Consider the following 15,854-nt stretch of genomic DNA (forward strand, 5'->3'; position numbering starts at 1 on the left):
AAATATACTGTATTAAATGATGTGTTCAATTTTTTTGAGGAATTTTGTCTGGTTTTAAAATTGCATTGTAGGCCAATGCACACGGGCCATATTTCTCACGATCTTTATGCCACTTTCTTCAGTCATTTTTCCCAAAAAGATACTCATTCAACGTATGAAAATGCACTTCAAGTCAATATTGGGTCAGGACGTTAATAGTATTGTTGACCTTTAACACATGTACTAACTTGCATGCTGAGCATTTGCGCTACCTGAACTGCAGCATCTCTCTCATCCGCCCCCACTCGTATCTTCTAGTTCACCACATCATCACTTTTCCCTCTGAGCAACCATTATAACTTGCAACTAATTTTTTTTTCTCATTGTTATCCGTATGTCCAAAATGCTGCCGGTGTTCTCGCATAGCACCTAGTGACAGGCGCAGGCACATGCAGCATCATCAGCATCATCAGCAGCAGCAGCAGACTCACCCTGACAGCTTTGGTATCTTCACAAAGCTGAACACATCCATGGCAAGGCAACAAATGTGCCAACTGCTTCACTCGTGCTTCATTGTCCGAACACCGTCTTTGACAGCGGTGGAATAAATAATTCAAGAACCCCCCGGAAAAAAAAAAAAGTGGAGCTTCCACAAGTCAGGTGGATAGATTATTCCTGTTGTCTAGGCTTCTGCATGGCTGAGTGATTGCTGTGTCCTCGCCTCGCAAATCCACTACAGCGCATGGAAACGGTTCTGGCAGTGTGTGTGGAGCTTCCCCCCCACCCCTGCACCCCCCACTCTCCCCGCTGGTTACATCCTTCAAAGCATGCCTGCGTTAAGCCACCTTCATTTAATTTCCATCGCGGCGGAATTATGTGCGGGAGCCGCGCAGGAACAACGGCTTTGGAGGGAAGCGGGGAGAGAGCGAGAGAGAGAGAGAAACAGAGAGAGAGAGAGGATGGATGGATGGGAGAGAGGGAGGGAGGGAACGCGGGAGGATCAGGGATGGAGGAATGTGAAAGGGTGTGCGTAGGAACCACGGCAATTCTAAAGGATGTAGTTGGCTATGTAAAAGTCCCCACAGGCTGGTGGCATCAATCAGTTAGTAGGGGACGCAGTGTGGTGTGCAATATATTGTTGCTGGAAAAAGCAACAGCTGGAAAGCAAGCACGGACTTCATATAGCCCCCCCCCCTCCAAAAAAACAACAACCCCTACTTCTCCAACTGTGCTCCCAGCCGCACATGATAACTCAAGTCTGCATTTATGATTTTGACCTTTCAAAACTGTTGAAGCTTCCGCTCCATCGCACTTCATCACAATAGGGTTCCAAACACTTTCGGATCATTTTGGGGGGGGGTCACAAAGAGACGATAACATTGTGTCAAGGGCCTTGAACAATTTACGGAGGAACGTCAAACACAGTCCGCTCCATCCATTCGTTAGGGGCCGAGATGCGATCGCTGCAAGGTGGTCCCTTGTTGCTGTAGCAACACGCCGTTCACCAAGAAAACAGCGCTGATTTCAGGGTCTAAACATGCACGGAAACTCATAAAACTTTGTACACACATCAGGCCTGGCAAAAATCTGCAATATTTTTTTAAATATATTATTATTATGCCATAAAAAAATGCCTCGTTGTACGTTTAACAAAGATCTATAAAAAGTTGGAGGTATACAGTATAATAGTGCAAGACCTACAAAAAAGCCTCTTGGCGCCATATGCAAACAGGAAGTCCGCCATATTCAATTTCCTTTCAAATTTGCCACTACACCTGGTCTGACTTGACCCAGATGATCATATCTTGTTAAAATGTCACACATTTGATGAGAGTCCAAGCCTGAAAACTTTTTTTATCACCATGCTGGCGCCACTTACTGGCTAAGGAAAATTCACGTTTTCATCTTTGACTCCGCCCCCTACTGGGTTAACCACAGCTGCCTAATATTTGGTCAGAAGAGTGTTTAGTTTGTTATATTTTATGAAACTCTTGTTTCAGTGGCAATGCGCCTTTTGTCCAGAAAAAAGTATTTTGGCTGCTTCCAAGAAGTTGTACGGCGTTCTTGATGAATTTCTGGGATGTCAGTAATCTTCAATACAAACACTTGTATTGTATATTTTCAGGAATTTTCAACACAGTTGAAGTCCCAACTAATAGATTAATAGATGATTAACATTCTGGGTCGAAATCCAGCCAGAATTGAGACCGGCTTGCCAACAGTTTTGAAACACGCTGTGAAGAAGTACGACGAGTCAAATCGTAGCTCTCAGTCAAACTGTTCTGTGTGTGAGCATTTCACTCGTTAGCGTTTTACTTTCTGCCGCGGGCAATTTACTCCAAGTTCGAAACTGCCACTTCCGAAATTGCAGTCTGTACACAGCTTTAGGTGGATGAGAGTTGACGTTCGACTGCACTTTCATTTAATAGTTCTTCATTTCTCAATGATCCCCATCATATGGTTGACTTAACTTTCTAATTTGCTTTGGGTTTCGAGGCTAAAGCTGGGTTTGCGCTTTGTTTGTGTTTTTGCTCTCACATTGGCTGCATGTAGTTTTTTTAAAAGTGCAAACATGTAACAGTTGCAAGCAGTCCGACAAATCATGAGAAAGAAGGAACACTGATGCTGAAAACAACTCAAACGGCAAATCAGTGGTTTCTCTTATTATTTCCGCATGGATCTTGGTCAAAACACTCTTTATATTGTGATGTGAGTAGTTATTTGTCCACTTGCACAGCGTGGGAAAGCCCAAGTGTTCAGAGCTCAAAATCAAACCTCAAGGACATTTCCAGAAAAGGTGCAGTGACAACAATGGAAAATCGAAGAAGGGAGGACCGATGGTGAAGTTGAGTTACTGCTGAATAGCGCACTTAAATAGAAAAACGCCGCAAACCAAATCACTTAAGCGAAGGAAATAACAGTGTTCTCTTTGAAGTCGTACGACGAGGCAAGAAAAGGAACAACTCAGGTTTTAAACCTACATTTTGATAGAACAGGTTTCTTGACGGCAAATGAAGAATCACTGCAGGTATGTTATCTCAAAAGAAGAAAACGGAGCCTTCATAAATCACCACCTTGGCCCACTAACAGCCAATTAGCCTCATCTAAGGTCCAAGTAGGGCTGATATTTCTCCATGCGCCTCGGACCATTTTTTGGATGAAAGCGGCAGCGCTTCTAAAAAGGAAAGCACTCTGCCAGAAATCGCTAACATCAAATATCTGACTACTGAGAGCATCTGCCCCGCTGTGGGCAGCTAATTAATGTTGGCAAAAAAAAATTGCCCGCGTAAAAATGGACTTTCATACTGTGGACAGATATAAACAAATATAGACTAAAATATGCCATACATTTAAAAAAAAAAAATCATGTATAATCCAGGCGCGGTGGATTAGCACATCCTCCTCACAATCTCAGTTGTGTTAACCCTGAGTTTACAACCATCCCCCCCCCCAACCGGGTACTTCAGCTTCTGACCACATTCGAAAAACATGCATGTTCAGTTCATTGAAGACACTAAATTTACTATAAATTGAAATATGTGCGTGCTTGACTATCTTAAAGCACGCACTACCCTAATTACGATAAGGGTTGTTCCATGCCAAATTAATCATAAAATTATATAAAAAAAATTACCAAACAAGCAGATTTGTATTTTAATGACACTTGGTGTACTTGTTGATAGTGACGGGACAAGACAAAATCTCAAATTTGAGGTCAATCGGAGCAGGGATTTGGGCTTTTTGTCAAAATGGGGAGTGGCCGACTTCTCTTGATGACTTACATCTCGGGAACTACTGGGTCAATCTTCACAAAACAGATATTGTTGTAAAGGGAATTAAACAAGGATTCCAAATCTGTAATCATTTTTAGTAACCTTTTGACCTTTTGTTTAAGTTAAACCTGAAACGTATTGATCTTGTGGATGATGTGACCTTGACAACATTTTTCATGAAACATAATCTCTTGCATGCTCTCTAAAACATATAAAAGTTTCAGAGATGTAATTGTTCTATTAACCAGCAATAAAGAGTCAAAGTATGCATACCCTCAGATATTCATTGAATATTGATTGACTTTACGAGTATACTTGGCAGATTGACAAACAAAATCCAATACTAACAAAAATTTATTAGGAGGTCATAGCGTGACCAAACCTGTTGTTGACGATGATTTTTACTAAATTGGTCACAGCTGGTGCTGACAGGAAATATTTGAAAAGTACAGGTGTCATAACCTCCTCATTTGCGAGTTTTGGCGAAGGTAGCGAACGCGTGCTCCCGTCAGGGTTCGTTCAAGGTTTTGGAAATGTTCGCTAAACGTTTGCCAAGATTTTTAAAGGTTTTTCTTGTCGCAAGGAGTTTTTTTTAATATGTTCCAAATTTCCTTTTGACAAGAAAAATTCAAAACTCTTGGTCTATACTCTGGCAAACGTCCGGAAAACGTTGGAAACTTGAACGAACCCTGGTCGCTAACCATTCGAAGACAGAACATCAATTAAAAATAGTTTAAGTTGAATCATTGCATGTTTGTGGACCATTGCGACAGATATTGGCTTTTGCCGCTAAATCGTAATTTCGCTCCTAAACTCGGCTCTCCCCCAAAATTCATATGGTCCTGGCGTTTTCATTTTAGCGGCGCCGCAGTATGGTAATAGCACGCCTTAAGTTATTCCTCCCAGCTGTGTAATTAGTGCAAATCTATGCTGGGTGCTGGGCAGACTAATAAGCATAATTCAATAAATATGTTAGATAATAATGGATGACTAAACGCAAATAACTACAAAAAGAAAAGTGGCGAATGCTAGCGGGCGATTTCCCAGCCGCAATTTGTAGCTGCCTTCCTCAAGTTAAGAAGCAACCCGCCGCTATTAAAGTGCCACAACTTGTAAGCCTTTGCTGCCACTGATGCGCCCACTAAAGAATGTTGTCTCTCTGACTCAGGGTCAGTCTTTTTTATTTATTTTTTTTTGGTTTTCAGGACAGCATCACAAAGCCAAGGTTAATGAAAAAGATGAAGCACGCTTTTTTTTTTTTTATCTTGATGTCCCAGATTGTTGAGAGACAAAAAAAACAAGATAGTGTATTTGCTCGAGCAGAGGGTACAGGAAAATGAACCCAGTGAATGAGGCCGGATTTGCTTTAAATATAGCAACAGTGTCCTTTGGCGCTAGCTTTTGAGAGACTCAGCGCTTTCTGGACAGTTGTGTTTGCCCATTCGGGCTTGCGGGCCCCGAGCCAACGCGAGCGGCAGCGGATACTAAGGTCAGACGGCCGCGTGATCTAAGGAGAATATGGCTGAAGCTTTACGCATCCAATCCTGCTGCCCCGCTGATCCCGTACTCGACCCTCCCAAGGTTACTTTCGAATCGGCTGAATGCAATCGTTTGGGAACGCTTGGCCACTTAAAAAAGCCAACAGTGCTTAAATTTTGCAAGACCCCGCCGTCGGATAACCGCACGCCTCTAAAAGCTGCAAATAAGCAGAGTGCAGCCGTTCTGCATGAATTTCAAACCTCGCTAAACAACAGGGACGTGATTGTTTACTTTGGCGCATCAGTTGGGAATCGACGCAACCTTGGATTGTTGATTGTGTTTAATTAACGTTTTGCGCTTTATTGCGCCGCTGATCGTTGTTGCTGTCGCATCACTTTCAACCAAATGTGCAACTAAGCACTGCAAAAAAGATTTTGATAGTAGGCTACACGACTGGCAACCTTGCAGCGCATATTTGACCCTTTTCCAATATAATTTGCTAGCGTATCCTCGTAGAATGGGGTAAAAAACAAAATAATTCCGAATTAGGTGTTTGCAGGAAATTATCCAAGTTCACTTATTCGCTCCCGACAAAGATCCAAAATTACTATATAACTATACTACAATACTTATGTTAAGTACTTTTTGTACGTTTCCGATTCAATCGACTTGAATGAAGATAGCTTGTGATTTTCCGACATCTGTCTGCCATCACAGCACCAAAAGTATTCCATTTTACACATGCGAGGACAATTTTGCTGATGTATTCATGTATTTAGGAGTGAGACAGGCAGTGATGAAGTGCTTCCCGGTCGAGTAGTAATTTTCTCAGCAGCTGCTATTAAATTCATCGTGATACTATTTTGAACGTGGGTCACCGGTGGAACAAGTGTGGTCCTTTTTTATCTCACGTTTCCGCGCGTCAAACTTCTCCCAGCATGATGTGTAATGTTTTCATCCAAACAATACAGGCAACTCACTGCACGTTTGATAAGTTATGCATGCGAGACACGGACGTCGTAGCCTCGGGCTGCAAGCAGCGACTTGACTAAAGAGGTCTTTTCCTGCTCTTTATCTACACCGCCCCAAATTTGAACTCTCCATTGAAGGCTCCATAGGCCATACTAATCACTCAGTAATGATGATAATGATAACGTCACGATGCAGGGACTATGCGAAGAATGCAAATAAACAGGGATGCAGGTTAAAAAAATAAAAATAAACATGAATAAAGGGGCTTTTCCACAAATAACGGGATAGGTTCCAAAAAAAGAAAAACCTCAGCAAACTGGTGAATTTGCAACTGCCGAAATGTGCAAGTGTAAAAATGGTGGGCTGACTTAAAAGGGTTAAAGCTGCATTTCACAGGAATAAGGTCATCATTTTATCTGAAGTGATAGAATTAAGTCATAATATTGTGAAGAATAAAGTCAGACTTTTATGATGGAATAAGAATGCATTTATAAGAAAAAAGTTGTAATTTTATTCAAATAAAGTTGACATTTTCTGGAAAAGAAGTCACCATTTGGTAAGAAAAAAAAGTATAGTTTCATGAGGAAATATAGAATGAAAATCAATCAAATTGTAAAATTGAGAGAATGACATAAGAATTCATTGGTTACTTCCAACAAAGTAACAGCGACTGGCTCTTGTCTTGGAACTATGAAGACAAAATCAGCAAACTCACAATCAAAGAGGAGCAGCAACCATTAAGAAAGCCCATAAAAAGATCGCTTTTCATCAGTCAGTCACATGGAAGAAAATCGCAAGATTCATCAAGTGCGTATTTACATATAGCTGAACATCGGCTAGAAACAGTGCCGCTGCCGGTTTACCGATTCTGTACTGTGAGAAATGACAGCAATAACAGCGTGCCTGAACTGGTCCTGCAATGTTTGTTTCAAATTAAAACCTCTTCTTAACGAGGACAACGCTATCCATTCACAAAGGGATGACAAGAGTCGTAAAGTCAACAGAAGAATGAGAAGCCATGCTAATTGCTAAGCTAAAATTGACGTAACGGCTGTTACAGGACTGGAACAGGAAATGAATGACTCGACGTTTTGGCACACGTCAGCTGGGAGGTCTGACCAAAAGGAAACAAGAATTGTAGTCTTTTTTTTTATGACAGTGATGCTATTTATTTGTTTTTACAATCTTCTTTTCCTTTCGGCTTTTCCCTTCAGGGGTCGCCACAGTGAATCAGTTGCCTCCTTCGAACCCTGTCCTCTGCATCCTCTGCTCTCACCCCAACTACCGGTACCTTCATGTCCTCTTTAGCAACATCCATAAACCTCCTCTTTAATATAGTCCTGAATTTGTATTTTAACTTTTGACATCTGCGCAATTAAAGTTCACCTAATTCCATTACAGTAGATCTTATCTTTTATTTTTATTTTTTTATCAGTTTAACCTTGACCATACATCTCATTTAGAAATATTACGTTTAAACGGAAATTTATATTTGTGCTTGAAATTGTCCCACTGAAAATGCTTCTCGACAAGAAAATAGTTGCTGCTATGCACAATGTAAATTTAAAAAAACCCCATCAAAAACTAGATTATTTAAAAAGGAAACCAACTCTCATACTCCTCTTTTTTCTAATAAGTTAATTACTTGCATAATTTAAAATGAAAAAAAAATGACCCCAGTAGTTTGACAAATATTCTGAATGTCATACGCAAATTTTTTTTACTTTAGCAGCACTAATATATATATATATATATATATATATATATATATATATATATATATATATATGTTTTATTACACACACACATAAACAATTGATCGTTTTTCCAATATCGTGCCTATCCTAACACTGGTGCTACTTATAATATCGTGCAGCAGCAAGCGTCTCGCTTGATCAAGTTATATCACGAGACAAACCAAAACGCCACCGGGGGACTACTCACTGAATGACAGTGAAGATGCCGAGTTCGTTGTCGTCCGGGTTCATCGTTGCTGGTTCTCGGCACGGGCGCTCCTTCCCAGCGTTTCCCGTCAAGGCATTTAGAGCCCCCCCCACCCCTCGCACTGAAAAGCTCTCGGCCGCACTCCCCCGACTCGTCAAAGTTTGCCACCCTCTTTGCTTTTATTTAGACTTTTCCTTTCTTGTCAGACTGAGCCCCGTTCCCTTGTGATTGCTCACAGTGGCCCCATCCGAGTGACTGGCCCCGTGCCCCCGGGGAGGAGAGCGGGCTTGTCGCTTCTGCCCGGGCAATGAAATAACATCACATTCCAGGCCAGTGCATCAGAAAACAGAGGGATCAATGGCGAACAGCTGGACTCCAACGGGGCGTCGCCCCGATGAGCACGCTGTTTGGGCAAAATTCACCTTCGCTTCACTAGGCCCCGCCGGCAGGGAAGTGACGCAGTTTAGTGGGGGGGGGGGGGGGGGGGGGGGGGCTACAACTGCGTTAAAGGCGTTATTTACGTTATTTCTGCATACCGATTTGCAATAGCTGACATAGAAATCTGATCCCGGTATGGGGCTTTCAAAGATGGCATGTGTTACAGGCAGGAGAGCTTAAAATTAAGCTGAAAACGTAATCCAACTCTATCATTATCTGCCTGCCAACTGTCAACCTTAAACGAGCCAAGCCGAAATCCTATATAAACCACCCAACTGGATCTTAACCTAAATGTGGCAATCATTATTTCATCCATATTTGATCATTTGAATTCTCCGTTTAAAGGCATTCTCCTCATGGCGTTTTCACATCTTGACTGTTCACGCTGAATTATTCCATGCAGTCATCCATGCACGGATGGTGTACACAGTCTTCCATTAGTTATCAGCAGAGGCACGGGCCTTTGCCTCTGCAAGCAAATGGACGCGCTTGCGTAACACAGCCACTGCATGTACACGCAAGAAGCCTTTCAGCGCTTGAAAAGTTCAGCTCACAACTTGGGACTCCGAGACGCGGACGTTTTCGTTTGTCTTTTTCTATCCTTGTGCAGAAATATGACCGGGGACATGATGAAGACGAGTATTGAGAATTGAGTGCTCATTTTGTCAATCAAACTTTAGTCAATTAACACTTGATTTAAAGAGTGCTTCTCATACACGAGTGAATGAGAGTGAAGTTAGTAAAAAAAAAAAAAGTTAGTACCACAAGAAAATTGTCAATTTTTCAGTACTAATTTAAGTATTACCTCATTTCATTTTACAAGAATAATGTCATTTTTTTGTAAGGAAAACAGCCTAATTGTTGAAAAAGTGCAATAAGCTATAATTGTAAGAGAATAAAGTAATCATTTGCAGATAATAGTCATTGCATTACTAACGTTAAGTTGGGATCTTATAAGAATGAAATTGTAATTTTCTGAGAATTAAATCCTGATTTTGTTCAAAAAAAAAAAGATCAACATTTTCCAAAGATGAAATCAATGTTGTGAGAATCAAGTTGTTATATAATGTGTAAAAAAAAAAAAAAAAATCCTTATTTTCCAAGACTAAAGTCATCACGTTGTAAGAGTAAATATTGCAATTTTAGGTCTCAATATTGCAATTTTTTTTTTTTTTTTGAGAAATAGCTACGAATATGAATCAATGACGTAATATCACAATAATTAAGTCATAATATTAACAGAATGAATTCATCATACATATATATTTTTAATATTTTATTATATTATATTTCTTTTTAACAAGCCCTTTTCCGTTTAAATTTTTTGGGCTATGACTTGTTTTTCGGAAAAAGTTAAATTAGGAACCCATTTTAATAGTTTCGGGATTCTAATAGTAAACGATATCCGCATTTGATGTCCAACTCCAGACACTTAATATATGTGCAAGTGCTTAAGCAACGAATTGGGGAAATTATTGTAATTTTCTGAAAACAAGGACATAATAACGTGGAAAAGTTGTCATTTTACAAGAATTAGGTCACATAATGTTTAGAAAATAAATTCAAAATGTTTGTGCATGTAATCCTACAATTTACTCCTTGCTTGTATCATATCTGATTACGGTTCCATGAATTCTGATTATTTTCACAGTTCACATGCTACGTTAGCATACGGTTAAAGTGTAAAGCGGACAAAAGCAGACCTTTTTCCTGTGAGCAAAATCCAGCACACGAATCCATCCAATCACGGGGCCCGGTACACGCCCCGGGGCCACAACACACTGCATCAGTGGCCTGCTTTTCTGTGACACACAGGTCACAGCATTTGGAGGGAGAAGAGATGCTGTGCACTCACCCTTGTGCCGATAGTACATGACTAAGGACCACATTTAGCATGTTGTCTCGGGGTCATAATGACGGCAATTGAAAATGAGGATAATAAGGCGGGAGTGTGTTATGAGACTCGTCTGCTTTAACGGTCTGCTTGTTTATGGAGGGGTGGGCGAGTCATCCAAATTCGGGATATCCAAAATCAAAATAACCAAGATGCCATTGCAGATATCCAAAGCGGACAAATATATCTGGAATCAAGTTCCGTGGATATCCAAAACGGATATCCGAAATGCAAACTTACATATTACATACAAGATGCAATTCTGAATATCTGAAATGCCGTTACGGATATCGAAAATGCTAGTAAACAGTAAAACAATGGGCCCATTAAAATTCCCATACTTTTACTGACAAACATTCAGTAGACCTTCACGGCTAACTTGCTCTGATGATTTGAACCGAACATCTCAACTTGCAATCGTCAATTGTTCATTTAGATTTATTTCAGGCAATGACTTACATTTAAACACAGGAACAACAATTCATACTATGCACAGAAAAAAATGAGAGAGAAAAAGAGGGAGAAAAAATATGATTTTTACCTAATAAGGGAGTGAAAAACCAATTGAATTGAAAAACAATAATGTGATTTCCGTCACTGGTTATCTCAGTAAAGAACATACACATCAGTCACTTTCACCTACAACAAGCTAACGTTAGCTCCTCCCCTACATTAGCTAACCACTTTTTATAGTTGCATGACATGCAAACTCCAAACAAATCGGAGATGAGCTTTGACGTGCTAACCAGCCGGCCACCTTGCTGCTCTGGTTTTTATTACAGAAGTTTGTTACTTTTTGACTGCTGAAATGTTGTACAGTTGATTAAGTTGTTATGATTGCAAATACATGCCAATAGACCAGTGCTGTAAACTACTTTAAAAATGCATCACAGCTGAAGCAAGCAAGCAAACAAAAGGTGCAATTAATTCCAATTGTGTGCCGTCGGGGGTTGGGGGGGGGGGGGGGGGTGAAAGTGCTACACAAATTTATTTTCAGTCTATCAGCAAAGATGTGAGCAAGGAAATACAGTTTTTTTTTTCTCTCTCATTATTTTATGATGCACAACAAGCATGCAGCGGATGCACTGATTTGCATAAAATGATGAGAGTGGCTCTATTCATATGGCAGGAAAAACTCGTATTAATAAAGAGAGCATTTCTGTTTGGCCGCCATTAAAAGGTTGCAGTCGTGTTTTGGAAAAGCTGGGACGGGATTTGCATCGTATGGTGCCTGTGCAGATTTTTTTTTCGAATGAAGAATGCCAAATAGGACATTAATCATCGCTAATTAGTCAGAAATCAATTACCAGGGACTTACACTGCTTGCACTTTAAATCAAAGGTTAGCACTAATTTAAGGACACTCCTTCACAAACTCATCCATCATGGTGATTTATTTATTTATATATTATTTATTTGTATGCTGACCAGGCCTGAGCGACGTCAAAACAAACCAGGGATACACTGAAAAATATGCTCCATCCGTAGGCAGGAAGTGCACAGGAGTCGGTCAATTTCAATCAATGAGATCACAGGATATCACATTCCTCAAATCAGTGTCAACGCGGCTGCACAAGCCCCTCCCCTTTGCTGCTGCCCCCTGGGAAGATAGGATTCACAGCATCCAGCCATTAGCTGTAATGTGGGAGAAAAAAATCAATGTGCCCCGTGTAAAGCCGGCGAAGGTCATCGGGCCAACGCTCAAATTCAGACGCCGCGTGCCGCTTCGGGCCCCGACTGCGGTCAAGCTTCATTTGGGATGTCATGGATTAGGATAGGCGAGATAACTCACTGGCTTTAGTTGATCAAAGGGAAAGTAGTCGCGAAACAGTCGATTCATATCAACAAAATGGGTCAGTTTGCACACAGTAGTTAACACAAAATTGGCGCATTAGAGTCATTATTTAATCACCTTTAACACAAAGTTCATCGAAAAACAGGATATTTACGCATCTTTCATACGGCAACACGGCATGAAATGCTAGCTCAAAACAGTAGGCCACAATTCCATTTTTTTTCCTCCAAATCTGATTCAGGCTTTTTTGTACTTGGATATAAATTGGATATGTATCCGAGGTAACATAGCCTTTATCTGTAAGCAATCTACGCTAATACAAAAAGAAAAGTCATCATTACAGCAAATATTTGTATGAACACGGCAGCGAGCCCTGAGCTCAAGTACCGCAATGAGGCTCACTAAAGCCGACTTATTGCAAAATTCACCCACAATACAACAAAATGAAGGGACGTTTGTTGTCAAATGCTAAATGCTAAGAAAATAAATGGCGACAAGAAAAACTGTGGGACCATGTTACCATTAAACTAACCTTTCTTAAAGAAATGTTCACTCATCTTCTGTTCAACCTTAAAATAGCGGAAAAGTACAGAATCTCCCATTTTACTAGTTTCCTCTTAGATTCGACGTATCGGTTCTTCCAAGTCAGACGATAGTTTGACTCCCAAATATGAAGGAATGATCCAATGTACCTCTGCGTCTCCATGTTGTTGTCCGGTATGCCGCTTTGGTCATTTTCATCTCCGTTAACGTCCATGTCTTCTTGCTCGTGCGGATTCTAACAACTGCAGCTACTGCACAAAAGAGGCAACCGGTCTCCGCGTGAACTTGAGCTGCCGTCGGGAAGGCCAGAGGCCTCCTTGAGACATCGATAGCCTGGAGTAAATTCTATCAGCGGCAAGGGGATATGGAGAAAAATGAGGAATCAATACTTTTGCGGCTGCTTGTGTCTTTGAGGCGCCGAGCTGAGTTGAAACGCAAGATGGCGTGGCTCGAAGCTGATGCTTTAATCAAGTGTTTGTCTGGAAACCAGATTGCGTTTTTCCTCCCTCCATTACTGGACATATGATGTGATAGCAAATATAAGAGATGGCGGGAGAAGAAATGATGTGAAATAGCTGCACTCAAGCGAATACGGCAATTGGCCGCGTTCGACCGGATGTGCACAAGGACGCCATTCTTCTTTATGAATCCCATTGAGTTGTGCAAATATTCTTGAAAAGGTCACAAATGGATGCCAAAAGAGGCAACGTTCCACCAGTCATTTGCTTACATTCTCTCTCTGGTGCTTTTCTGAGGTCATTTCGCATCCGTAATGCTCGTTAGTGATGGTTCACGGCACTTCGATGCCGCGCTTGGCTGCTTGCCTCAAGTCTGTGCTTCATTTAGCTCCTGAGCACACACAAGTGGCCTATAGATAACACTGCATGTGATTTGCAGCCCAAAAGGCAACTTTTTTTTCTTTTTTCTTTTTTAACCCTGACAATGGGGTTCGAAACATAAGGCACGCGGGACACATACGGCTCACAAAAGTGTTTGATCGGGTCCACCATTCAATTGTAAAATTGTGCTTTTGTCCCATCGCCGAATCAAATGCAGGTCTCTGCAAAATGTCAGACAAGATTAATTGTAGTCCCGTACAATCGATTTGAACAAAGCAATGACATTTTTAAAGAGTTGTTGAAACAAACTGTACTCTAATATTGAATCAGTTTTGTTGCAATGCACAAGTATGACTAGAAAATATCAGATAGTTATTGTTATCAGCTTTCTTCTTGAGAGTTCCTTAACTTGTCTCACACTGTGATCCGATATTTTTATTTTTCAGACAATTAATAAAACGAGGAGGAATTTAAGAGAAGGCTGCTACAAAATTTAAATAATACATTTATTAAGAAATCTATCATTTTATTGAAATAAATAGAAATATATAAATCAATTTATAATTCATACAAACGAGGAAAAATATCAATTATAAAAATGTTCCAACATACGTTTAAAACATAAGAAAAATATGTTTAAAAACTTAAAATGTTTTGATTGCCCACTAAATATAAATTATATACAAAGTGTGTCAAAAAGGTTTCAGCACTTCAGCCAAGCAAACTACAAACTCAGAGTTTTCCCCTTTAACTCATTCACTGCCATTGACGGCTATAGACGTCAAAAATTCATTTGAACTATTTCTATTAGTTTAAATTTTAATTAAAGTTTTTTCCCACTTTTACTATTAAACTTAACTATTTAAGTCATGCGATTAATTACAATTAAAAAAAATAATCGTAATTAATTGCATGACTTCACTAGTTAACTCACGATTAATCACAAATTTTATATCTGTTCTAAATGTACAATAATTTTTTCCCAGGTTTTCACACTCTTGTTGACAAAAGTGGAAAAAAGATAATAAACTAATAGAAATATGAATTTTTGACGTCAATGGCAGTGAATGAGTTAATGTAGGCCAGACGATCAACCAGCGCATCAACAAAAAGATCCCGCGGTGTTTGCTTAGTTTTATGTGCAAAAAAAGCCAAGAGTTTGGCAGGCCAACTTTTGGCTGCTTCATTATATGACAAGCCCTAAGCATCTGATGGTTCCTTGCTGAGAAGAACATTACTATGCTGAAAAAACCATAGGTGGGCACATCACCTTGCCGTCGGCCCCGTCGTTAACGGATGCCCACATTTTCAACGGGTGACTCGAAGCCTTGAAAAAATACACGGGCTGAGAAGGACTGTCTGTACTGACCCGGATCGACGAACGAAAACCTGCTTTAGCCGTTGCTGTGTATTTTTCGCTGATCACATCATAAAGCATTTGCATTCAGCATCCCGGGTATTATTAATTTTTTTACTGGCCGAGCTTGGGTCATCTGAGAAAGACTGGACTGCACAGTTCGTGTGCTGAACTGTGCTGACTTTCAGGATGGCGTAATAGCACCACCTAGTGGCCTTGTCCCTTTAAACTAATTTTTGGAAAGAACCTTGCATGACTCATAAAAATAAAAGAACAAGAATTCAACAGCATGTCAAATAATCACCAGACAAAACTAACTTAATATGGCCAGCTATAATAACATGTTGTTTTCATTTTACTTCCAGTGAACAATCTTTGGCATTTATTGTTGCCAAGAAGAAAAGAAAATGGAGACATAACCTCCTACATACATAAAAATAAGCATCCAAAAGCAGGCTGCCAAAAATGCTACATCATCCTTCATAATACTGCTGTCCAATTGTTATTAAAAGCAGAAAATCTCATTATATTATTGTGGTTATTCAATTGGATGTTCTTTCTTTGCCTTCCTGATGGCAGCAGTCAAAGCTGCACTTGATAAGTGACACAGTGGGAAGTGCAGTGAGAATCTGCTGCGAGTCCTCAACATGGCCACCGCCAAATAAGTGGATCAAACACAAAGCCGACCTCTTATCGCCACTTCCCCTTGTCTGTTTGGTGGACCCGCGTATCTGATGGACCCTTATCGTGGCCGTACAGCGCCGGTTCACATGTCACGTTATCACACAGGTCCTTTCCCCGGGGCTCCCACAGGAAGACCGTGTTCCCTGGGCACCGCATGC

At 40.5% G+C, this 15,854-nt stretch overlaps 1 protein-coding gene across 3 annotated transcripts in view; it reads right to left on the reverse strand.

The window, feature by feature from the left end:
• The window catches only part of LOC147164594 (FERM and PDZ domain-containing protein 4-like), a 36,815-nt gene extending 28,543 nt beyond the window's left edge, over positions 1–8,272 (reverse strand). For 2 of the 3 annotated variants that reach the window (XM_086091754.1, XM_086091752.1), the window contains exon 1: positions 8,148–8,272. In XM_086091754.1, the coding sequence (XP_085947880.1) occupies positions 8,148–8,191 (44 nt within the window). In that variant the 5' untranslated portion in view covers positions 8,192–8,272. Of the gene's footprint in view, positions 1–470; positions 768–8,147 lie in introns of those variants that run through there. The other variant, XM_086091753.1, reaches the window with a different exon arrangement.
• Positions 8,273–15,854: the final 7,582 nt, after the last annotated feature.

This window comes from Leptonotus elevatus, chromosome 12 (genome assembly GCF_054856555.1).
Source record: "Leptonotus elevatus isolate MCC_2025b chromosome 12, RoL_Lele_1.0, whole genome shotgun sequence".
NCBI lineage: Eukaryota > Metazoa > Chordata > Actinopteri > Syngnathiformes > Syngnathidae > Leptonotus > Leptonotus elevatus.